General features: G+C 45.4%; 1 protein-coding gene across 1 annotated transcript in view; it reads left to right on the top strand.

Moving 5' to 3' along the window:
* The window catches only part of LOC309856939 (uncharacterized protein), a gene marked incomplete at its 3' end in the record, with an annotated part of 342,932 nt that overhangs the window by 156,045 nt on the left and 160,834 nt on the right, over positions 1 to 26,053 (top strand). Inside the window, exon 3 of the mRNA XM_082718744.1 lies at positions 6,976 to 7,059. Coding sequence (XP_082574870.1) covers positions 6,976 to 7,059 — 84 coding nt within the window. The remainder of the gene's footprint in view (positions 1 to 6,975; positions 7,060 to 26,053) is intronic.

Below are 26,053 nucleotides of genomic sequence, written 5' to 3' on the forward strand. Positions count from 1 at the left end.
GGGTCTTTTCTGGTTCCAAATCATTCTTAAGAATTAAGTAGAGGCCATTCTCACAGATGGTCCCTTGCACGATCTGAAAATATCACCTGAATGGGACACTGGCTGCATTGGTAGTCCTTCCGTGAAGACTTGGGGTTTTTTTGGTTTTCATCAGTGAAGGACATGATCTCGTTGTGTGAATCTCTTACCTAGGGAAGCCTGGCCACAAAAAGTGTGGCAGCTTTTCGATACATCCAAAAGTCATCACACTGTGAACCTGTGATGAGGTTTCTTCTAGACTTGAGGAAGAGCTAGGAACACTGCTGAGTAGGATGGAGTCCCCAGAGTCAGGATGGCTGTATGTCCACAGTCATTAAAGGGCCTACCATGTGCTAGGAACTTTCCTCTGTTCCTCCTGTTATGCCTCTAAAACAATCATAGGAGGCAGGCATATCCAGTCTACAGAAAAGGACGCTGCACCACTAAAAATGCGTTGCTAGTAGTGACTAGGGTTAAGATTCAGACCCCATTTGCTGACTTTTAAACTCTGCGATTTTTCTGTTCTGCTTACAGAAATACAGGAAGAGCTGGTCCTGTGCTCCAAGAGTAATCTTGTTTCCTGACATAGAGAGAGCTATTTTTCTTTCTTCTTTTTTTCTTTTCCTAAAGGAGATAAAATGCGCATAAAATTTAAATTTACTGTTTTAATCATTTTGAAGTGAACGGTTTTGTGGCATTTCGTATATTCGCAACGCTATGCAGGCAACACCTCTGTCTAGTTCCCCAACATTTTCTCTCTCAAAAACAAAACTCTCCACCCACTTAAGCACTCACTGCATACCCCTCCACCTCCGTTCCAGTCCCTGGTAACCGTTGATCTGCTTTTTGTCTGCGCAGATTTAACGGACGTAGGGATGCTGGACATTGTGCAGGAATGGAGCCCTACCATATGGCAGCTTTCTTTGTGAATAGCTCCCTCCATCTCCATTAATGTTTCTGACGCTCCTCTGTGCTGTAGCCCATATCAGTACTTTATTCCCTTTAAGGGGCAAATAGTAACGCCCTTGTCTGGATGCACCACGGTTGGCTTATCCGTTCAACAGCTGATACGTCTCTTTGTTGTTTCCACCATTTGGCTGTTGGGAATAATGTTGCGGTGAACGTCTGTATATGAAGATCTGTTGAAGTCATTGTGTTCCATCCTTCGGGGGGTACAAGCTGGGGATGGAATTGCTGACTCGTAGAGGGTGTCTGTGTTGCCCCTGCTTCCCTTAAAATGCCGTTCCTACTGCTAAGTGCTACAGGCTTTTGCTTATTATCCATGCAACAGCCACGTGACAGACATTCCTGAAACTCCCGCCATGTGTCTTCATAGTATCCGTACGTGAGTCAGGACGTCCCAGATGCTGCCCGCCGGCTGCTTACAGCTGAGTCAGGGCAGCAGACAAGCTGCCACAGGTGGTTAGCAAGTGCCACTATTGGGATGCGTTGGGAACACAGAAGAAAGGGAGCTAGTGGTTGTAAGTGGCCTTGACGGAGCTCCGTCTGAGTGCTAGTCACGGAGTGAGGGGGAGATGGAAGCAGGGGGTTCACGCCCCTCCCTATCACCCTACAGAAGGCTATAGCAGGTCCCCAGCCCCCCCATCCCTCTGAGCCTCATCTGGCAGCCCGCCGCCACCATCTGCATCTCTGGGCGGGCTGGCTGGCTTTTTGCTAGAACTGAAAATGCTGAAGACCATTCTGACCAAACCCTCGTAGGAAGTGATGGGGATTCACACCTCCCAGAAGCCATCAACCAGTGGTTTTCCTGGGATTCGCATTAAATGCGTCCTTCCTGGGGGCAGGTAGAGTTGGGGAGTGGTAGTAGGGCTGCAGGGGAGAGGCGCTGCACCACTTCCCACTTCCCTGAGGGCTTAAGTGTCAGGTGTCCACTGTGGTGGGCGGTTCAGTGAGTCAGTGTGTCCTTGCTGTCCTCCGGGCTGCGTGCCTGTATCCCTTCCTCCCCCGCCCCCATGCATGTCCTCTCGATGTCCAGATAAACTCTTGGCGTTTGAAACCCTGTCTTAGGCTCTGCTTCTGAGGCATGCCAAGCTGCACAGGTACATACATATCATATCCTCTTGCAACGTAATAGTTTGGGATACTTGCCTGAGGCCAGACGCTACTAAGTGGCAGAATGGGTCCACTGCCAGCCATCCTGAGTCTCGTCTACTCTCTGAACAGCCAGACTGCCAGACTTCCCGACTCCTGTCTGTCACTTAGATGGCGGCTCTAACTATTGCAGACGCTGTGGCTTGATGCAGTGGAAATGTATTATTTCCCAGTTTGGAGGTCATGAGTCCAGAATTGGTCTCGCTGGGTATGGCTTTTGGTTTCATGTGTTCATTTCATGGGGCCATGGGGTGCCCAGAGTAGTGGGTGTCTCTGTGAGGGTGTTTCCTGGGGAGATTGGCAATCCAGTGAGGGGATTCGGCAAAGCAGACGGTCCTCCCACTGGGAGCCTGAAGAGAACACAAAGTAGAGGACGGGAGAATGACTGCCTTGTGTTCCTGCCTCATGGCTTGAGCTGAGACATCACCTCTCATCTTCTCCTGCCCTTGCACTGGGATGTACCCCTTCCATCCCCCTGGTTCTCAGGTCCTTGGACTCCACTGAACAGCACGACGCTCTCCGGGGTGTGCAGCCGACAGGTGGCAGAGTGTGGGCCTGGTCGGCCCCAGAATCACATGCACCAGGTCGTCTGGATCAATCTCCCCTCGGTTCTCTTTCTCTGGAGATCCCTGACCGTGTGAGGTGAAACTCAAGGTGTTACCAGCCGTGTACTTCCGGGATCTTTCTCGAGGGGGACACTGTTTCTTTGCCTTTTCCAGCTTCCAGTGGCCATGTGTCGTCCTTGGCTTGCGGTGCCTTCCCTCCAGCCACCCGGGCTGGTCCCCTGTCTCAGACGCCATCGCTTCCTTCTGCCTTCTGCCATCGTCTTGCAAGGATCCTTGCGTTGACACTGGGCCCACCGCACTGTTCGCTGGTCACTGCCACATCTCGCATCTGCAGTCGGTTATGCCCTGTAATGGAACATATTTACAGGATCCAGAGTGAGGATGTGGACATTCTGGGGGAAAGGCCCCCTATTCAGCCCACCACAGTAAAGCTCCTGTGAATAGAGAACACAGATGCCCACCTTGGGGGAAAAAAAAAAAAAAACCCTCGAGATGATATTTCTGTCTGCCTTGGCCAGTTCTGCATTACACATGAGGTAATTTTCTCTGGCAGCTTTCTTTATTTCATAAACGAGCCACTGCTCTGGTCCCCTCCCTGTGTAACCCCAGAAAGATTGTGTCTCTAACCCTGACTGTCACGAAGCCGTTCCTGGTCATTTGTATGCACGGAGCTTGGTGAGAATGAATCACAGCCTGCCTCTCTTCAGGCAGAATGTACATTAAATGTTGTATATATCGAGTATGAATTGAAAAGAGCTATTTTATGTTAAGCAATACGGGAAAATAGATTCTGTGTCTTGGAGCACAGAACAATGGCTCTTGATTACAGGTACTGAAGCACTTTGCTAAATAATGTATCTCATATTTTGTGGTATTAAATTTGATAAATGTATCTCCAAAGGGATTTATTATATTAATCCATCAAGGAATAAAATGGAAAGTGATAGACTCCAGTGTTTACCCAGTTGTGAAAGATTTGCATTTACCTTCTAACAGGCTTCACTGAAAGTTACTTAAAAATTAAAATGGGAGATTTTTTTTTTTAAATTTATTTATTTATTTGACAGACAGAGATCACAGTAGGCAGAGAGGCAGGCAGAGAGAGAGGAGGAAGCAGGCTCCCTGCCGAGCAGAGAACCCAATGCAGGGCTTGATCCCAGGACCCTGAGATCATGACCTGAACCGAAGGCAGAGGCTTAACCCACTGAGCCACCCAGGTGCCCTGATTTTTTTTTTTAATGGTACTGCATCTCAAAGATCGGATATACGAAACAGACGACAAGTTGGAGGGGAAGGCAAGGCATTTTGTATGTGGTTATTTGAAATAAATAGAGTGAGGGGCTCCTGGGTGGCTCAGTTGGTTAAGGGTCTGCCTTGGGCTCAGGTCATGATCCTGGAGTCCTCAGATCGAGTCCCACGTCACACTCCCTGCTCAGCAAGGAGTCCGCTTTTCCCTCTCCCTCTCCTGCTGCCCCTGCCTGCGCGCTCTCTCCCTCTGTCACATAAATAAATCTTGAAAAAAAAAAAAAAAGGAAGTGGAATGTTGAAAATAAAAAGCAAAACCAAAAACAACAAAGAGGGAAGCCTCCAGTCCTTAACTGCGTTCCTCAGAAAGCTTCAGAGACATGAAATACAACAGGGGATGTCTTCTGTGTCTGTAAAATACAGAGCTCCTAAGATGGTCCTCCACAAGGAATTGCGTTCTAAGGTCCCCTTGGAGCCCTACAACTGGAATATTAATGGCGCAGTCGCAGAGAAACCTGCGCTGGCCGTGTGAAGAAGAGTGGGAATGTGGATGAGGAAGGATGCCCAATCCATGTCTGACCGTGACTCCTTCAACCGTGACGGTGTCTGGGGCTCCGGGCTTCCACTGTTTCCTACAATGACTGGAAAACTCAGAGCACCGTTCGTTGTGGACTCCTGGATGGGGTTCTGTGTTATGAGCACTGTTGGGTTTGCCATTTGTGTGTTTTTAGCTGCTCTCTGGGGCACCTTTGGAAGAACAAAAAGAAACTGTGCTGATGAATAAGTGATACTTCCTTTTCAGTTGATTGGCGGGGGCGGTGGAGCTCTCCTCGCCAGGCACGGCTCAAGCTGGATCTACCAGTATCTGACTCTCTCTTGGAAAGATATTTGAGACCTTCTGGGCAGCTCATGTCCACTGTGCTGTCACGTACGTTCAGATACGTCAGCCCCTCTGTCGCTTTTCCTGGGCTGCGCATGTGAGGTTTTCTGCGTGCGGTTCCTGCGTCCCATCTGTGCTCCGCAGCTCCAGTCCCGTAAGCCCCTTGCTCCCTGCCCGCCAACGTGCTGCACTCACACAAGCGTGCGGTTTCTGAATTCCACTTCGCCAGGTTCAGATCCACATGCCCCACCCCAAGACTCAGTAAAGAGCCTTGACACGTTTAGGGAAGGGCCCGTATGTAACCCGCGTCATGCAGACAAGCCTGGAACGATCGGGCTCAAATGCTTCCTGAGACTCTCCAGTCACGGGCTCACCAGTCATCACAGAGACCCCGAAGGGGAACGTCTTTGATGCCTGGGACAGCACAGACAACCCAATAAAACAGCAATTTACAGAGCGTAATACTAGACAGTGGTGAGCGCCGAGGAGAAGAGGAATGTGGGACTGTGCAAATTTGAACACTGTGACCAGGGAAGGTGTTGCTGAGAAAGTGGCTTTTGAGCAAAGACTTGGAAAAAAATGATTTAATTTGCTGCTTCTTGACATCACAGGACCGCTTTAAAAAATCATAGCGTGAGTGTTCCCAGAACGTACAGGATGTAATTATGCAAATTCTAATTTCTTGCAAAGGTGACCTCCGTTTATTAACACTCATGAAAATCTTTTTTTTTTCCACAGCCAGGGCCAGAGGGCGAATGTTTGTCAGTCCTTCCTTTGCACCTCCTGCTGTCTGTCGCTGTCACATAGCAGCTGGCCCCTGTGAGGATGCTGGGCCTTCTTCCTGGCTTTGGACATGGTCAGTGGAAGGCATGCTCAGGCTTTTACCTGGAACTTTCTGTTTAGTGTCCTTGCCGTTTGGGGTCCCTGAGAATTTCCTTACTGTTTCTGTTTCTCAAGGAAAATTAAACATCTGAAGGAATGCTGGTTCTATTCTGCACAGTATTTTCACATGCGTTGTCTTGAGGACGTCTCCTGTTAGTTTCCATACTGTTCTGGACATAAATGAAAACTGACCTGTGTTAGTAAAAAAAAGAAAACAACAGCCGGTGGGCTGCATTCCATAACCTTCAGGGCTGGCCTCACATGGGATCGTGAGCAAAGAGCCTCGGTGGTTCGTCGGGGATAGTCAGTGTCCTGAAACGGTGCCCCTGTGTAAGGCGACGCGCGCTTAATACGCTCCACTCCTGTGTGGTTTATTATCCCTCAGCGAGTTTGGGGGAAATTAGGTAGTGCTCAGACTTGCTGCCGTGGAAAGGAAATTTGAATATTCCAGATAAGGGCATTTTCAATTTATTTGCCTGCCCCGGTAAGCCGAGCTGTCTGAAAGCAGCCAACACCAATGACGGTATGGTCAAGGTTGGGATCACACTAAGAAAATGAAAGCTTTTTCCTTTTAGGCAAATATTTGTTGAAAAGTCATTCAGTTTCTGCAGACTTCTGCTGAAAGGAAAATACCACTTAAACCCTAAAGCCCTAATCATCTAATCACAATATCAAGCTTTTAAGGAATGTTCTGCTCTTTGGAATACACCACGGGGATTAAAATGACCCGAAAGCCTAGACTCGTTTCAGCCGGAGTGCGCCTTTCATCGTTCTGCTGAGATGCGGACAGTGGGCACTGGCAGCTCAGCCAGATCCCAAGTTAACCCTCCTGCTGGATTTCATGACAGGACGAAAGACGAAGGGACCTGCTTTACTTTACTTTTCTGAATGTTGTTTGAATTGATCCTTGTGGGCAGAATTCTTAATACAAAACAGTGATTCCTTTGAAGTGTTTGTTTCTCACGGAGGTCAGCCACTTGTTGCCAAGTCCCCCAATACTTTCAGGCTTCATGGGAGAATGAATGCCATTTGCTGTAGACTTTTTTTTTTTTTTTTTGGGTAATTGCAGGGTCCTGAAGAATAAATGGAGGGGCCCAGGAGAGGAGACCTTGCAAACCACAGCTTCTGTGATTCTGCTTCATTTTAAATTAAACCGAAGCAGAGTTTCGATCACTGTGTTTTGCAAGGGACCATTAACAAGCATTTAGGAAGCATGTCCTATTTTCAGAATAAATGGAGAACTGTACTCCTCTATTCTCTCTTTGTTCTTAGTCCACAGGGGAAGAAATCAGTCCTCAGAGAGCCGCCTCTTGGCAGCAGCTAGCTTGGGTTCAGAAGCAAGAATTGGACAGTTATGTGAGTACATAATCCATTGTCCCTCTTGGCAGATTTAGAATGTAAGGACAGATGAATTTGAAGTTATAATCCTGATCCCCAGTGTCCTCCAGCTCTGCCCCGACCCCTCGGGCTTTCTGATACACAATATTTTACAATAGAGCCGTTGAACCTCCAGACAAAGCCTCACAGTCGTTTACAGTTGTTTTCCATCCTCAGCCCTGGGTGTTTAGGCCAGTGTTGATGTCGCCAGAGAACGTTCTCTCAGACATTATTCTCAGAAGACTTGAACGGGGGGCATGTCTTGCTAGCCGCATAGCTGTGCAGTGATTTGGATGAGGGATTTTTGAACCAGCATGTGGAAAGGCAGGCTACAGGACAGGAACAAGGATTCTAAAGGCAGAACCGTCTGCGCCGGACTCCCAGCTCTTCCGTTCGCTTGTGGGAACTCTTACGTGCCTGCCTTTCTTTATCTGTAAAATGTAGATAATGGGGGCGCCTGGGTGGCTCAGCGGGTTAAGCCTCTGCCTTCGGCTCAGGTCATGGTCCCAGGGTCCTGGGATCAGCCCCACATTGGGCTCTCTGCTCAGCGGGGAGCCTGCTTCTCCTCCACCACCCGCCTGCCTCTCTGCCTACTTGTGATCTCTGTCTATCCAATAAATAAATAAAATCTTTTAAAAAATATATAAAATGTAGATAATGAAAGCACCCACTTTATCAGTTTGTTATGAAGACCCAATGAATTACTGTCTATAAACATTCTAGAATAGTCCCTAACTTAAGAAAAGCACATATATGTGTTTACTAAATTAAGTGACTCTAAAGGCAAGCTCTGTCTGCTTACTCTGAAAGTTTTGGTAGAGGTGGCTCAAATTATCTGTGTGTGTGTGTGTGTTATACCCTACATGCATTGACCTTTTTTTTTTTTTTTTAAGATTTTATTTATTTATTTGAGAGAGAGGCGAGAGAGTGAGCACAGGTGAGGGGAGTGACAGGTAGAGAGAGAAGCAGGCTTCCTGCTGAGCGTGGAGCCCAATACTATGCAGGACTCGATCCCAGTACCCTGGGATCAGGACATGAGCTGAAAGGAGATGCTTAACCAGCTAAACCATCTAGACCCCCACCTTTTTTTTTTTTTAATGATTTTACTTATTTTTTATTGTTTGTTACAGAAATACAAGGATAATTGTTTTCCAGATTTCTGAAATTAAATAAAATATTCACCACTACTGAAAAAGATAAACTCTTTTGGTGACATCAATAATTTTTATTTCACTAAATAATGTAGATTACTTACTATGTTCCACTGTTTGGTAAAGCTTGCACACATTAAAATATCTAATTATTAAGCCAATCCTATGAGGTAGGTGATTTGACTCTTACTTATTCGTGAGGAGACTGTAATGAGCCATTCTTAACTCTTCTCATCAGTGTAGAAATATACAGGCCAGCAGTTTATAGCCTATTCCTTGTTAATTGGGAATTAATGATACACAGGGAATTATGGAAGATCTTATCTTTTGCCCTTGTGAATAGTTGTTTTTAAAACTGGCATATATCATGCAAAGAATCACTGACCTTTCCAAGTGGTAATTATAAAAATGTAAATCTGTTGTTTGGTTCGTTTTCCAACTAAAGATGCCTTTTAAACTGGTCCTCCATTTGTTATAATCATGGTGTGCCGCATCACATTACGTAGTATTACATGTCCTTCTACCTTTTCACTGGGAAAAGTGCACCCTAGAGAATCCCATTTTAAAGTCATCATGTAAGTTCTGGAAAGTGGAGAGGACCCTTGGTCCATCATCAGCTTTTCTCCAGGCTCAGATGGGACCGGGCTGGGCAGAGGTGGGAGGGATTTTTAATTTTCTGAAGTGGATTAAAAATGGCCTTGGAGGGGCGTCTGGGTGGCTTAGTCATTAGGCGTCTGCCTTTGGCTCAGGTCATGATGCCAGGGTCCTGGGATGGAGTCCCACGTCTGGCTCCCTGCTCAGTGGGGATCCTGTTTCTCTCTCTCCCACTCCCTCTGCTTGTGTTCCCTCACTCGCTGTCAAATAAATAAATAAAATCTTGAAAGCAAATGGCTTTGGATTTTTGGCAAGTACTTCATTAAGAATATAGTCTACGGGCACCTGGGTGGCTCAGCAGGTTAAGCATCTGCCTTTGGCTTAGGTCATGATCTCACGGTCCTGGGATGGAGCCCCACATTGGGCTCCCTGCTGAGCGGGGAGTCTGTTTGTCTTTCTCCCTCTGTCCTTCCCCCAGCCTACTTGTGCTCTCTCTCTCTCTCTCTCAAATCAATAAAATCTTAAAAAAAAAAAAAAAGAAAAGAGAAAAAAGAAAAAAAAAGAGGTAGAGTCCATTTCTGTACCTCTTGGAGACTGAGTTGGTTTCCTTTTGACTTTCAGAATTAGGACATTGTGAACCTCCCAGGGAAAACCTCTAGAGTCTTTGCAGCTTTTACTCTCACACTCCCAGGACTCTGAGATCACCCTCTCTGTGGAATCCAGGGATGAGAAACCACATCAAGAGGGGAGCCAGCCACCCCCACCACTGTAGCATCCCAGTAGGGCTTGGGACATTTGAGTAAGGCCATCTTAGAACTTTCAGCAGCTGTACTAGTGAGTTCTGGCAAGACCAGCAGAAGCACCCAGTCAACCCCCAGAGTCATGAGACCCATCACTGCTTTAGGGTGCTGAGATGGGGGACATTGTCATGCAGCCACAGCTAATCAACAGTAGTGACGGAAGACAGGCACTTCCCAGCACAGCTCCTCCGCTGTGCTCCTGCAAGAAGGATCTGTCCTGCCCGAGGTCAACTCCGCTTACAAGGCCCCAGCAGTACAGACGTTCATAAGAGTTTCTGAGACGTGGCTCAGATCTCCAAGGGACTGGAAGGTCACTGCTTCCGAGTTATTTTTGGCCAGATACAGATGCTTGAATGAATGGGATCTTGAAAAGATGAGTCTCCATAGGATTTCATTCTTTCCATTTAAAAGAAAGTGTGAGTCATAAAGACCAAGTTCCTTTTTTTTTTTTTGGCAAAAATCTTGTGATGTCCTAACATCACATTTTCAATGATCTGTTAGGATAACCAGTTATTAGATTGCTCCTCTTCTAGCCTTTGTAACTTTTCTACCAAACAAACACCAACCAGGAAATTCCAAGGTTGTTTTTTTCCTCCTCAGTTTATTGTATTGGGGAAATTTAGCCAAAAAAATTATAAGGATACTCATATTACTAAACTTACACTTTAAAGCCAATTATGTTTAAGAGTATGAACGCAGGGCACGGAGGGAATACGACATAAAATCAACAAGACCTGTTTCCTTCGAGATACGGCTTCTTCACTCTTGGAGAAAATGCTGACGTGCAAGAACAGGATTTTAAAAAATCCAGATGCCTTAAACAACAAGAAGCAATTAGTATGCTGTGTAGACTTTGCCTTGGGTATGGAAAATCAGGCAGTCATTTTAACTTCAGAATATTTCAGTGATATTTGGAAGCTGGTAGGTGTAAACATTTAAATATATTCAAATGAATCCAGTTCAGAAATTTTTTAATCAGTCAACCGCCAAATAGAATTTAATTCATCTGTTAATTGAACATTGATGAATGGACTTGGTTATCTGTCCTCTTCCGGAATGATCTAGGGAACCTGGGTATGTAGGGTGGTTAGAAGTTCTCTGGGTACTTGTGTGGCTCAAGACAGAACTGAAATCTGGAAATGCACGTCAGTGGCATTTTCATGCTGAACGGAGATATCGGTGGTATCCGTTCAAATATTGATGTGATTTTCCCCGCTCTTCAGTAACTATGCTCTCCCTAGTTCTTGAACTAAAAATTTATTTATTTATTTATTTAAAAGATTTTATTTATTTGGCAGAGACCGAGAACAAGCAGGGGGAGCAGCAGAGGGAGAGGGAGAAGCAGGCTCCCTGCTGGGCAGAAAGCCTGGTGGGGGACTTGATCCCAGGACCTTGGGATCACGACCTGAGCTGAAGGCAGACCCTTCCCCAAGTGAGCCACCCAGGCACCCCTAAAAATTGATTTTTTAAAACTCAAGGATCAGAAGTAATTTAAGAGATTTCCAGTCTTATAAAAATTCAAATGCACTTTGCTATACATTTTATAAGTTGCTTCTACTGAAAGGATAGAATTAGGTTTGGTCACAATATATGCATTGAGAAAAGCGTGGCATAACAAATAGGAAACTGTTCCCAGGTGTTGTGTATGTGTGTGTGTGTGTGTGTGTACATGTGTGAAGGAGTGGAGAAAAATGAGGTAGGGAAAGAGGAGAAGGTTGGCTTCTTTTCTTGGTCTGATTATCCTCTTTCAATAAGCATACTGTAAGTTTCTAGTTTGGGAAAAACTCGGTAAGCATATTTTCTTTCATTATGTGAATTTGAGACACACGGAGTAATATAAGAAGTGAGACAACAAACTTAGAGGTGCCTTTCATGTTATGAAAAGGAAGGGGAGGCTCCATTTTTTGCTTCATTATGTCCGTCATGTTCCCCAGGGAGTCCACTTTTCTGCTGCTTTGCTGCCAATAGATAGAGCTAGGAGGCTGTTCCAGTGTGTGGCTCTCTAACTTCCCCTGCCCCTAAGCCATGTTGCCCTGTTGCACTGCTAGCATCATGAGTCTGCAAAGCCGTAGTTTATATGTTTTCTAAACGTGGGAATCAAAGCAATACCTACATTTTTTAAAGAAAAGAAGTGAAAGAATATTTACCTAAATATATAGCCTCTGGGTGAATTGATGGTTTGACATCAGGTGAATTAATATACATTCAATAACATTTAATGCTTCAGTCCAATAAAATGGCACCGTATTGGTACCTTGACCTACATTTAGTGTTTAGGATTTTGTGGAACGTCGGCAGTAGCACATGGTGAGATCAGCTGTGACTGAGTGGGTAGGAACAGCTTTGTAGTGAGGGCTTCCGGGGGCTATGTGGTAAAGGGGTGCTGGGTCATTACCAGATCTGCAGGATGATGGTGTGCACATCTGTTTGTCCATCTCCACTCCTCTTCTGAGTCCTTTACTCACTGCGTTCTGGACATCCACGTGCACTTGGATGTCCTGTGTCCCACTCCCAATCAGTGTGTTCGCAGCTCATATACCAAAGCTAAAATACCCTGTTGCCATCGTCACACGCTGCTCCTCCAGCATTCCCAGCTCCGTCGCTGAGGACAACCTCCACGTGCCTCAGCAGGGGCTGCAGAGTAGTTTACTCCTCCTTTCCTGACCTCACACTTCCATTTGGGCATCAGATACCTTCACTTGGATCTCAAATCTCACAGATCTTCCCTCTTTGTACTGTACGCACATTCCTGCCTAGACCTTCATCATCCCCCCGTTCTAATCCATCCTCCGCATGGAGGTCTGGATCTCCAAACATAGATCTAGGCAGACCACTGCACTGTGTGTGGACTTCCAGTGGGTCTTGACTTCCTTGTCAAGGTAAAGACCAGTCTTGCCTTTCCAGTCCCTCCGTGACCTTTTCCATGTGCTCTGTGCCCTGCCAGCACTGGACTCCTGATGGCTCCATGGTCCTCCTGACTTTCATACCCTTGTCCCTTAATTATACTGCTCTGTCCACCTGGAGTATCCATCCCCACTTTTGTCTTTTTTTAAACCCAGAAGTCTACATGCACAGCTTAAATGTCATTTTTGTCTGTCTGAGACCTTCCTCAGCCTCTGGCAAAACCAAACCAAAACAGCAGATTTGTGCCCTTCTTCTCCGTGTGGCACTTACCCTGTCTCATTTTAATTGGCTGCTTATGCATTTTTCTCTGCACTAGACTGTAAGTCCTCAGACAGCAGGAATGCTATTTTATTCGTTCATCTGTAACTGTTAGCATGGAGCCTTGTGATACTCAACAAATCTATTCGATCGAATTGTAGATAATCTGCTTGAGGTTAATGGAGAGTTAACTAGGTACAATGTTATTCATCGAAGGGGCCTGTATCCCCTAAATGGATAATTTGCATTAAAATCTAATGTTTCCTGTTTTAAAAAAAACCTGACTAAACTTTTATATCAAAGAAAAAAATGGTCTGATCGTGTTTTCTCTACAATGAAACTTGCACCTCTCCCAGCCTCTAGGAGTTCTGACTCGCTGTGCATCACTAATACAGACAGTGCTCAGTAGCTCCAGCTCGGGGCACCCGCCTGTGCTCTTCAGCTGCAGGAACCGACTGTAAGTCATTCTTCAGCGGTGGTGTCTTCAGACCACCTCTCCCTTCATCTTCCTGGGGACTCTTTGTTGCAGGTGGGCTTAACTGGCTCCCATGGCACTTGAGTTACTGGATATACTTTATGAAAGTTTAATTGCTGTGAACACCTGTTCATCATCCTTTTCTTTATGACTTTTTCCGTTTCTGTGCTAACAATTGGAATTTATTGCTTTTCTCCTCCCAGGCCACCCACACCCCTAGTGTCAGAGTAGTGGTGGAAGTATGGACTTGCAACCTCGGCTCTGTTCAGAAATACATGTAGATTCTATGCATTCTATCAGAAATTTTACATACTTTATCTAACAGCTTTATAAGTGAAATGGATCCAAATGAAACTTAAACTGCTTTACTTATGGCAGACTTTCATTGAAATCTATTCTTGGATACACGTGGCACAGGCTGTAAAATCAAACTGGCCTTAATTAAGCACTTTAGAATTAGAACGCTTTAGGTCATTTCTTTCGCTAGGTGGTTAGAAATTTCATTGTCAGTGACCTCTGGTGTGGTTAGACTTCTTTTAAAATCAGAGGTCAAGTTTCTCCTTGATTTTTCTAACTCTTATTTAATAGGGTCAACTCTCAGATACACGGGAGCTTTTAATAACGAAGATAATATGGCCGTCTGCTTCCTCTGGGATAGATTCATTGTATCACTAAATAAAATCACATATAATTCAAACACTATAAATAGCAAAGTCTTATTGGGAATTACAACCCTATTTCAGGATTTTAGCAGTGCTGATTTCATTTCTGCCTTCACAGTGAGCAACATAATTTGTAAACCGTGCTGTTTTCTACATACATGCTGTTATTTTTACTAATGATTTAAATATTAATTAAATTTAAATTAATTAAATTTAAAAATTTAATAAATACAGGTGACCCGAATTATCTCTACAATGAATCACTAAAATCCTGACGATTATTAAATTCCGGTCTCATTTTTTATTTCTGAGGATTTTCTTGCAGTGGAAATACATGTCTTGGTCTTATAGAAGCAGCCTTTTTGTAAAATAAACTACTGTAATATATATACAAAAAAGCAGCCTTTTTGTAAAAAAAAACCTACTGTAATAAAAATATGTTATTTTGTAAAATAAACTACTGTAATATAAAATAAATTACTGTAAAATAAACTACTGTAATAAACTACCAAATACAGTTTGGGTTCCACTGAGCTCGAAAACTGCATTAACACCCAGAGAAGAGGGTAAAGGAGCAGCTTCACCCACAGAGAAGAATGGAGGCAAGGCACGTGGTCTGTGGAAATGGGAAGGTCCTTTGCAGAAACCCAGTCAGAATCCAAATTCCTCTGTGCAGTCATCGTGAGAGTGAACGAAGTCATCAGATGGGCTTCTCCACCGTGGGGGAAAGCTACAGAACAGCAGCTTCTCCCGGCTGCCTTCCCGTTCTCTCTCTGCACAGCGCCCCCGGAGTCCCGTGAGTTTCGGATCGGCTCCTAACTTGAGGTCCTTCCCAGAAGCACTGAGCTGTTAAAGGGGGACTATAAAATATTTCTCTGATGAGTCTGCAGTGGGGGCAGGGTGAGGGACAGGTGGCATCTCTGTGGTCATTCCCCTGCAATCCCATCTCGGAGGAAAGTTTGTGAGCCTCATGCGGGTCCAGCGTCTGGTGTTCCAGCACGTCCCACCATCGGGGAAGCCCTAAATAAAGGGCAGGGCGCCGTTGCCATCAGCAATTACTGCGGCTTCCTGCCACAGGATTTCTTCTTCTCAGGACCTGGAGAAACAGCAATCATTGGACTTTAGGAAGTTGCAAAATGGCCTGTTTCTCTGGGATGAGTTCGGACAAGCTTTCCTGGTTGCTTAGATCCCCAGCGAAACCTCTAAAGGCTCCGTCTCATCTTTTGATTACAGAGTTCGGAATTTTCTTTCATTGGTCCTGTCAGTGTAAACTTGACCCAAGCCCTGTGATTAAGACATGCCACTGCCCTTGGCCCTCTGGAAAACAGCTGTCTGCAAAGCCCCCATCCTGCAGATCGCCCCCCCCCCACGGTCTGCTTAGCGGGGCGCAAGCACGACACACTCTCCAGAGTCCCATTCTTTGCCTCACAGATGAGGGGCTGACCCGCTTGTCCTCACTCATCCGTGGAAACTGGATGCTTACCGCTGTGATCGGGAAGTTCGTGTCCTCCCCAAATTCATATGTTGAGTCCTCACCCCCAAGATGCTGGTGTTAGGAGATGGGGCCTTTGGGAGGTGAGGAGGCGCTAAGACTCGAGTCTTCCTGAGTGGGATTAGTGCTCTTATAGAAGATGCCCCAGAGGGCTCCACTGCCCACTCTGCCACGTGAGGACCCCATGGGAAGTCACCGTCTGAACCGGGAGGTGGTCCCTCACTGTACCCTGAAGGCAGCCTGATGTGGGACTCGCAGCCTCCGAACCATGAGAAATACCTGTCCGTTGTTCACGAGCTACCCAGGCTGCGCTGTGTGCCCGCAGGGTCATCGAGAGCTCACTGACGTGTGACACTGCGCAAGCTTAAGGTGTCCAAGGCCATGACTTGCTCCATGTGTGTACTGAGCAGTGATGAATGTGGCGTTTAGTTCAGCTGCCTGAACGGCCTCCGACACTTACTCCCCAAACTCCCGTCCAGCTTCACACCTTTTCCAGGAGCCCCGCACGCTGGCCGCCCTCCGCGGGAGCCAGCACAACCCCTGCTGAGGACAAGCCGGCCTCAGAGTAAGCGGTTCTCGGATGTCCCGGTCTGTCCAGCCACCGTCTTGCCCCGCTTCCCCGCACGCGGTTCCTCTCGCCTCTCCACACCTCTTGGTCCAGGAAAACCCCTCTTGCCCCTTTGGCGACGCTCGCAGTCCTACAGTCCGAGCCTCTTCCTTCTTCCCCAGCATGGTCGCTGGCCGCATATTGCAACAGTGTCTCCCCTCCATGGCAATAGTCCTTTCCAAAAGTCTGTCCTTACTGGGTCTGGACGTGCTTCTCATTCGCCGGCCACAGTACAAGATCCCTGTCGGCGCCTTCCCTTTGAGCCCGTGCGTCCCTGCGCGGCGGACCTGCCGCGGTGTCGCTGGGAGTGGTCACGACGCAAACGAGGGGCGCGGAGGCCTCCTGAGCCGTGGATGATGGGGACCCACCACACCACGTGTCCCCTCGAGCCCGAGACAGGCGAGGCCGCCCCGTCGCTTTGGGAGGGGCCGCGTGACCGGTCCCAAGGCTGAGGACCCAGTGGACGCCTGAGCGGGATGACGCGTCCGTGCGATTCTGTGCGAGGGAACAAGGGCCTGAAGAGAGCCGGGGAGGGAGTGTGGAGGGTCCTGTCGTGTCCGATTCAGGCTGAGCCGCGCTCTCTGCGCTCTCAGCCTGGAGAAGCAGGGGGCCGCGGCCCGGGCCTTTCCAGCCGCCGCAGCTCCTACCCCGCGTGCTCTCCGCGGGGCTCTAGAACGTCCTACCGAGGCTCCAATGCAAGGGTCAGAAAGCGCTCACTCCCGAGACCGCCTCGCTCCGAACTTGGCCTTCGTGGTACATCTGTCTTACGGAGCTGGTTGTGTTTTTTGTCGGCAGAGTTTTACCGAGCGCCTCACCTCTGTGCTCACTTCCGTGGTAACGACGCCCGGGCCAAGCGCTTTGGTGGAGAAGAACCGCCGAGGCTCCCCGCGGTCTCCTCCGCAGGTCGTCGGGAATGGTGGACGCGGCTCACGACGCACAAACCCCGGACGTCCCCAGGGAGCTTGGAGAGGCCCGCGTCAAGGAGCGCCAGTCTGCGGCGGGGAACGCGAGCGTGTCCGCATGTGCACGGAGTCTGTGCCCGCGCCGCCGCACCCGCTCACCCGCACGGGCGCGCAGACACGTTCAGGTCCCCGCGCTCGGGAGCCTGGGCTCCTCAGCCTCCACCGACCCTTGCGCGACTCTTGGTTACGTTGCCGCAGGGTCAGCGGTGATGGCAGGACTGCCTGCCCACCTGCCTCCTTCCCCGCCCTTTGCTCCTTCCCTCCAACCCCCCCCCCCCCCCACACACACACCCAGTTGTGCTCTGGGAGCACGAGTCTCCCGCTTTTGTGGGATTTATGCCCTGTTGCTGATGCTGCTCCCTTTGGGCCTCAAACCCTGACCTCTCCCCCGAGCTCTAGCCTCACTCTCTCCAGGATGTCAACTTCTCTGTACAGCGAACAAGCATCTCAGACGTCGCGTGTCCAGAGTGAAGTCTTGATTTCTCCTGGGGACCTGCTCCTCACCCCATCCAGCCCATCTCACTCACCGACACCTCTGTGCTGCCTGTTTCCCAGCCCCCCAGACTCAGAGCCACCCCGGACTCGTCCCCCTCACTGCTGAGGTCCCACCTGACAGCTCGCTCCATGGGTTCTTGCTCCAAAACGTGCCCCAGACCGTCCTACTTCTCATCGCCCCAACTCCTCCCTCCCTGATCTAAGTCGCTTTCATTGCGACATCCAACTCCTCATCCTGCGGTCACATGCGTCTCTCGGAGATGGCCAGTTATCTTGCTTTGCCCCACAAAACGCTTTTTAGTTTAGAGTGATTTTTGACTTATGAAAAATTGCAAAGACGCTACGCAGAGTTCCCACACTTCCTTTGCCCCGCTTTCTCTAATGTTCCCATGGTACACGATGACAGCACTTTTGTCAAAACGAAGACATAGACATTGGCACAATCCTATGAACTCCGCTAGGGACCATATTTGGATGTCCTACGTTTTCCCACGAAAGGCCGTCGTCGTTCGTGGGATCGCACGCAGGCTCCCACACTGCATTTCGGTAACATGTCTCCTAGTTTCCTCTGATCTGTGACAGTGTCTTGTTTTTCCCTTCCATCGCTGTTTGAGGACTGGTTGGGTATTCTGTAATAAGATCCTCAATTTGCGTTTGTCAGTTGTTTTCTTACAGTGAAGACAGCTCAGATGCTATCTGCCAGGGTTCTTCCCTATAAAGTTCCTCTTTCCCCTTGCCATGTAGAGTGAGTCTTTTCAAACAGGCTAGTTCATGGCTGTGTATAGCGAGTCTTTCAGAACAGGCTAGTTCATGGTCACTCTCTCCTTACAACGCCATAACACCTTCCCGTCTTTTCTTACAATGACCCGGATGGCTCTGTGTGGCTGGCACCTGCTTCCAGCCAACTTCCCCTCGGACGACCCCCCACCCCTGGCTCTCCCATCACATCTCAGCCCCTGGCATCTCGCTGGTCCTCAGCTGCCTCAAGCACGCTCTCACCTCAGGGCGTTTGCCAGGAGCGCTCGCCCCACTGCTGCTGGATCCACTGGATGCACTGCCTTGTTCTCCTCAGGTCTCTGCATTGCTGTTCAACCTGTGTACACCCTCTCCACGGTTCGGCACTCTGTCTCCCTTTCCCCAGGCCATTTGCACCTCCCCCCAAAGCATCTAGCTTATGATGGCAGTGTCTGGGATTCTGTCGCCTACACGATTCCCAGCACGTGCTGCTGGCAGGCCACATAGCAGGTGCTCAAACAAATACCGTCAAATGATTGAGTAACAGAAAGCTGACCACTGGCCATCTCTGTGTCAGTGGAACAGGTGTGTGGGGGAAACTGCGGTATTTTCTGCTCCGGGGCTGTACAGAGAAGAAATACCGTGTTGCAAACCAGGAAACTGGAAGGGAAGTCCTTTTCAACAAAGCTTTCAGTTTTGTATGTCGAAGTTTAAGAATTATAGGACATTTGCCTGGTTTTAAAAATGAGAATATGGACCAGTGAGTTAAAAATTTGATGATTGCTTCTCTTCCCTACCCTTTCTCTCTCCCTCTCTCTCTTTCTTTCTAGATTTAACTTATTTATTTAATTGACAGAGAGAGAGAGAGAGAACACAAGCAGGGGGAGTGGGAAAGGGAGAAGCAGGTTTCCTGCCGAGCAGGAAGCCAGATGCGGGGCTCGATCCCAGGACCTGGGGATCATGACCTGAGCCAAAGCCAGACGCTTAATGACTCAGCCCCCAGGCACCCACAGAATTTGAAGATTTCTTAAGATGCTAAACTAAGTCATTCTTTAACCAAGATACTTCTTGTGTGCAAACACCTTGCAGCATTAGCCCATTATGAGGTTAAGAAACTTTCCGGGTCACACTTCCAAGTGGCTGTTTTGACCCTGAAACGGTTAAGTGTGTCAACTCCCAAATACTAGTGTGCTTGTTACAGGATTAGGCAGTAATGAGTCTTTCTTTGTTTGTTACACAATAGAACAATGGGAATTCTCACTGGGGAGTGGCTGTTCCAAGGAAAGAAAACTAGTCCTGGCGCTTTCAAGTACTGTATTTTCATAGGCTCATCTAAGTTCCTCGGTGGTTGTTTTTCCTAATCCTTCGGTTCTCCAGACACAGTGAGGCCCATGGCCACCTCTCTTCGGGATGAATTTGATGTGCTCTCTGTCTGCCAAGAAGAGCCACTCTGTTATCCTTCCTTATCTTCACTCGTGAACCCATATTTAGAGGAGTATGATGGTGCCCCCAGCCAGCACCGTAGCGAGCCCTGTTGCTGGGCTAGAGGAATATTTTGAAGACAGAAAGGAAGAGAAGGCAGGAGCTACAAATAGAAAATGCTTCATGGCTGACTTTTTCCATTTATCTTGAGTTGGTCAGTATAATGATTGCAGACCATCCTCAAAATGAGAGCAGTGTAAGCACTCTGCTAGATTTCAAATAAAGAATTCTAGAACTAGGGGCGCCTGGGTGGCTCAGTCATTAAGCGTCTGCCTTCAGCTCAGGTCACGATCTCAGGGTCCTGGGATGGAGCCCCGGGTCCCATCGGGCTCCCTGCTCCGTGAGGGGTCTCCTTGTCCCTCTGCCCTTCCCCCCAGCTCATGCTGGCACATGCTCTCCCTGTCTCTCTTTCAAATGTAAATAAAATCTTTTTAAAAGAGGAATATAGAACTAGCAGGGAATATTTTTATATATTATCCCATTGGGTAAGAATAGAATTTTCTTGTTATTAGAAAAGCCGCTCTTGCTAGTGGTATGTTTGGAAAAAATAAATGGTAACTATAGATGTTCCTTATTTCCCATCATTACACACATTCCAATCTTATTTTAACAGTTCTGAAACTCGGTATTATTCAGTATTACAATTTCAGGGTTGTTTGGGGAAGAAGAGAGGGATTTTTTCTTACCATCTGTGATAATAAAAGCTTTCTCATGTTCACCAATGTCATTACATAATATTCTTTAAACACCAGTTTAAACAGATTCCTAACTAATCCAGATTTTTTTTTGTTTTTTTTTTTTTTCCTCTAGTGTTTTTTTTTTTCCCCCTAGAGACTGTGACACAACATTTCTGTCCAGTCCTGTGTCCCTTCTAATGACTAAAACAGAAATACTGTTGTTGGTGCCTTTTTTTTTTTTTTTAAGATTTTATTCATTTATTTGACAGAGAAACAGCACAAGCAGGGGGAGCAGGAGAGGGAGAAGCAGGCTACCTGCTGAGCAGGGAACCAGCTGTGGGGGTCAGTGCAGGACTCGATGCGGGGCTCTATCTGAGGACCCTGAGATCATGACCTGAGCTGAAGGCAGAGGCTTCACCCACTGAGCCACCCAGGCACCCTCTTAGAGTTTTAATACAGGAGGATTGTCTGAATTTTTAAAAATTCATACAATTACCAGGCGTGCCAGGATGGTGCAGTTGGTTAAGCATCCAACTCTCGGTTTTGGCCTCGGTGGTGATCTCAAGGTTGTGAGATGGAGCCTGCATCCAGCTCTGCCCTCAGCAGGGAGTCTCCGGGGATTCTGTCTCCCTCTCCTTCTGCCCCTCCTGTTCACACGCACTTCGTCTCTCTCAAACGAATAAATAAATCTTTTAAAAAAACGTTTGGAAAAATTCATGCAATTACCAATGACTTCAACTTGTTTTAACCCCCCATTCAACATGGTGTTTCAAGTTTAACCATTTTACACAAGTAGCTCTGGTTTCTTCATTTTAATTGCCATTAATTTCATTACGTGACTATATCCTAATATATCCATTTCCCTTTTGCTGGAGCTTAGATTTTTTTTTGTTTAACTTATAGTTTGCGATAACAGGCAATGTAAACATCTATGCACCACCCTCTTCGTGGGCACATGGGGAGATTTCTCTGGGGCATAGAACTAGAAGTAGAATTGCTGGGTTGTTAAATATACGATCTTGAACTTTATTAGATTTCGCAAAATTGCCTCCAAAGGGTGTTGTAGCTGTTCTCTTCCTACCGGTCACATGTGTGTGTTCCCACTTTTTCATATTCTTGGTTTTGTCTTTGACAGGCTGGTATGTGTGAAATCACATCTTGTCCGCTTATTTATTGACATATTTTTAAGCTTGCTTCTCTATCTTGGGACGTCCAGATCTGGGACAATTCTAGAAGTGTTTTCTTTCTCTGCTTTGGTTATGGTTTAAGAAAGCGATACGCTGAAACGGAGAAGATGGGGTGTGGTTAGGTCTTGTTCTCTTTGGTGGCATCCCGCCTTCCCTTCCAGAACGGCACACGCCAGGCCGTGATCAAGAGAGAACTTGTAGTGTAAATGGCATGACGACATGACTGTCCTACTAGGCTTAAGGTTCCACAGGAGAACGCCTCTCCCTCTCCAGACAGGGAAGTTATTCTAGATGAATGACTATCTGCTGGCTGGGGTGGGGGGGGGGGTCCTGAATGAACAACATGGTGCTGTGATTGACAGTGACACCCAAAGGGCGTTTTCTTTTTATTGGTAACCTCAGGGAGAATACCGCAACTCCCTTCCTCCGCTGCTCACGAAAGGGATTTTCCTTATTCCCGTGCAACACTAATTAGTTTACACAGTTACTGACCTAGTGGCTCTGCTGTCCTCCAACTTCATTTTCCATCTCTTCGGGACTCCAGATGACACCCGGCTGCACTGGTCGTCTTCCTACTTCTTTGTGATGCCAACCACAGGATCTTGGCACTTGCTACTCCTTCTGCTGTCTGGAAGACTTTGTTTCTTAGGTCTTAACATGATTGGCATTTTACTTATTTTTATATATTTTTTAAGATTTTATTTACTTGTTTGAGACAGAAAGAGAGAGAGAGAGCACAAGCAGGGAGAGTGGCAGGCAGAGGGAGAAGGAGAAGCAGACTCCCTACCCAGCAGGGAGCCCCATGTGGGACCCCATCCCAGGACCCTAAAATCATGACCTGAGCTGAAGACATTTAGATGCTTAACTGACCAAGCCACCCAGGCACCCCTGTGATTGGCTTTTTAAAAAATCATTCAGTTCTCTCAGTTAAAGAGTCACTTCCTTAGAGAATCTGACCAAGACCATTTGTCTATGTATTTGTCCCTTTATCACACTGCCTTTTTTTTTTTTATCATAGCATATATATGAAGTCATCCTCCCTTTTTTTTTTTTTTTGGTTTGTCTCTGCTATAAGAAATTAAATCCCAAGGAACTAGTCTGCATGGCTTATGCCAGTATTCCAGTACCAGCAACAGTTGGTTCTCATCCAGTATTCATTGAGAGAATGGATAGTCTCTATTTTAGGAGAGACTATAAAATTATTCTCATTTTATCCTACAAACATTTGAGATTCCACCCTGGGCCTGGCTCTGAGAAAGATTTTGAAGCTATAAGGGTACACAAGACTCTAGCCCTCAAGTAACTGACAGTCTGGAAACGTAGCACGCTTTGGGATGTCAGCTAGAGCACCAGTGATCATCCCAACTTGGGGGCAAAGAAACTACAGGCTCAGTCCTCCAGGAGAGAAGATGGGTTTACAGAAAGACGACAGTTTCTGCTGTCTTGGTTTGTAACTCATTTGTCTATCAGAAACTAGGAAAACATGGGAGGAAAGTAAATGCAAATAGGAAATAAAAGCCCAAGGCAGTAGGAACTAGTACAGTGGTTGCTCAGAGAATGAGGTGAGTAGGACATAGCCATTGTCAGCAAGGGTGTGGAGAGAAGATGACCTTCGTACACTGGTGTTGGCCATGCAGACCGCTGCCACCAGTAGGGAAAGCAGTCCAAGGATTTCTCAAAAAATTGAAAAGGATCTGCCATTGGACGCGGCAGTTCCACTCCTGGATGTTAAACCAAACAATTAAATCTTGTCCTGAAGAGATATCTGCATTCCCATGTTCACTGAAGTGTTACAGTAACCAAGATATGGAAACAAGTGTCGCGTAGATGAATGGACAAAGATGATGGGATGTATATATAATATGTAATATACTATATATATGTAATATATCTCACATTAGGAATTATGACATATATGATGTATTTCACATTAAGCATTATCACAACATAGGCAATATATTATATTACTATATGTATAATATATTGTACATTAGGTCTTATGACATATATATTATTATATATGTAATATACCTCACTAGGCATTATGACATATATTATCATGACATATATATATAAAATATATCTCACATTAGACATGATGACATATATATATAAAATACATCTCACTAAACATTATGACATATATTATTATGACATATGTATTATATACATATATCTCACTAGGTATTATGGCATATATTATTATGATTTATATATGATATATCTCACCTTAGACATTATGGCATATATATTATTATGGCATTTATGTTATATATAATATATCCCACATTAGGCATTGTGACATATATATTATATATATAATCTCACTAGACATTATGACATGTATATTATTATGACATATATCACATTAGGCATTATGAAATGTATATTATTACATATATAACATATCTCACTAGGCATTATGACATATATTATTATGATGTATTTAAATCAGGCATTATGACATATTATATCACATTAGGGATTATGACATATTATAATATATTATTATATATATAATGTATCTTACATGAGACATTGTGACATGTATATTATTATGACATATATAATTATAGTTAATATATCTCACTAGGCATTATAACATATATTATTATGACATATCACATTAGGCATTATGACCTATATATTATTATGACATATATTATATATAGTATATCTCACATTAGGCATTGTGACATCTATATTATTATATATGTATCTCATTAGGCATTATGACATATATATAATGACATATATAATATATCTCACTAGGCATGTTATATATATTATTATGACATGTATTATATATACTATATATCACTAGTCATGACATGCATATTTTTATGACATATATATAATGTATTACAGTAGGCATTATAAGATATATATTATATATGTAATATATCTCACTGGGCATTATGACATGAGATATATGTATAATATATCTCACATTAGACATATATTTTATAACATATATATAGAATATCACATTAGGCATTATGACATATATAATATTATCAAATTAGGCATTATGGTGTAATTATTATGACAACATATAATGTATCACATTAGGCATTAATATGTTATACATAATATATTTTACTGGCATTATGGCACATATATTACAATATATATTAAATATATCACATTAGGCTTCATGACCTATATTTTATTATGACATATAAAATATATCTCACATTAGGCATTATGACAAATATATTATTATGGCATATATACTATATTAGGCATTATGCCATATATTATTTTGACATAATTATATATAATATATATCATGTTAGACATTATGACACATATTATTATTCATAAAATATATCACATTAGGCAGTATGACCTATATATTATTATATATATTCCACAGTAGGCATTATGATATATATATTATTATATATATAATATATGTCACATTAGGTATTATGACATATGTCATATACATATCACCACATATTATCACAGGAGGGCATTATGCTTAATGGAATAAGCCAGACAAAGACAAATTCTATATGATCTCCCTTAAATGTGAAATCCAAAAAGGACAGATTTAGAAAACACAGAGTAGAATGCTAGTTAACAGGACCTCAGGGAGTAGGAGAGATCGGGAGAGATTGTTCAGAGGGTACGAACTTCCAGTTATATATGATTAAGAAGTTTGGGGATCTAATGTAGAGTATGGTGGTTATGAACTCATAATACCGTACCATGTACTTGCATGTTGTTCAGAGAGTAGGATAAGCTTGAGAGTTCTCCCCACAAAAAGGAGCGGGAACTGTGTGATGGTGTGGAGGTGGTCACTGACACGGTCATCATTTTGCAATTCGTAAATGTATCAGACCAACACATCATACACCTGAAACTTACACAGGGCTGTGTGTCAGGTATACGTGGATAAAGCCAGGAGAGGAAAGACATGCTGGGATGGTCACTAGCTACAGGACAGGGAGCTGGCTTCTGCCACCATTACTGTTTTCAGGCATCCATTTATTCATTCGGCCAGCGAAAGGGCCGTGTCAGGGTAAGAGGGGAGGTCAGGAGTAGAGTGTGACCTGCTTCTCCCAACATTGGAAGTTCCTCCCCACATGGAAACACATCCTCACTTCAGTTCCCCCTACAAAGAGGGCGGGCATCCAAGAAGCATCCAAGATCAACAACAGAAGGCAGCTTAGAGACAACTACAGTGTCATTGACACCGACTGACTCGTGGACGGTCACAGTTGCTGAGTGACAGACCAAACTCAAAGCTTGGGAAAGCCTACATTTTTTTCCAGCCGTACATGAGAAAAACGGGAAGTAATGGCTAGAAGCATAGGCAGTGTTTTTGGACAACAGCAGGCATTGCATTTCATAAAGCTCTTTGGGGGGAGCTGGGTTGGAGGCGGAATCCGTGGTTTCCATGAGTGCCACGTGAACCCGGGTGATGGTGTAATTTAAGGTAATCAGGAGTAATCAAGCTTACTGAACAACAACAAAATAAGAT

The sequence above is a fragment of the Mustela nivalis genome, assembly GCF_964662115.1.
Source record: "Mustela nivalis genome assembly, chromosome: Y".
NCBI lineage: Eukaryota > Metazoa > Chordata > Mammalia > Carnivora > Mustelidae > Mustela > Mustela nivalis.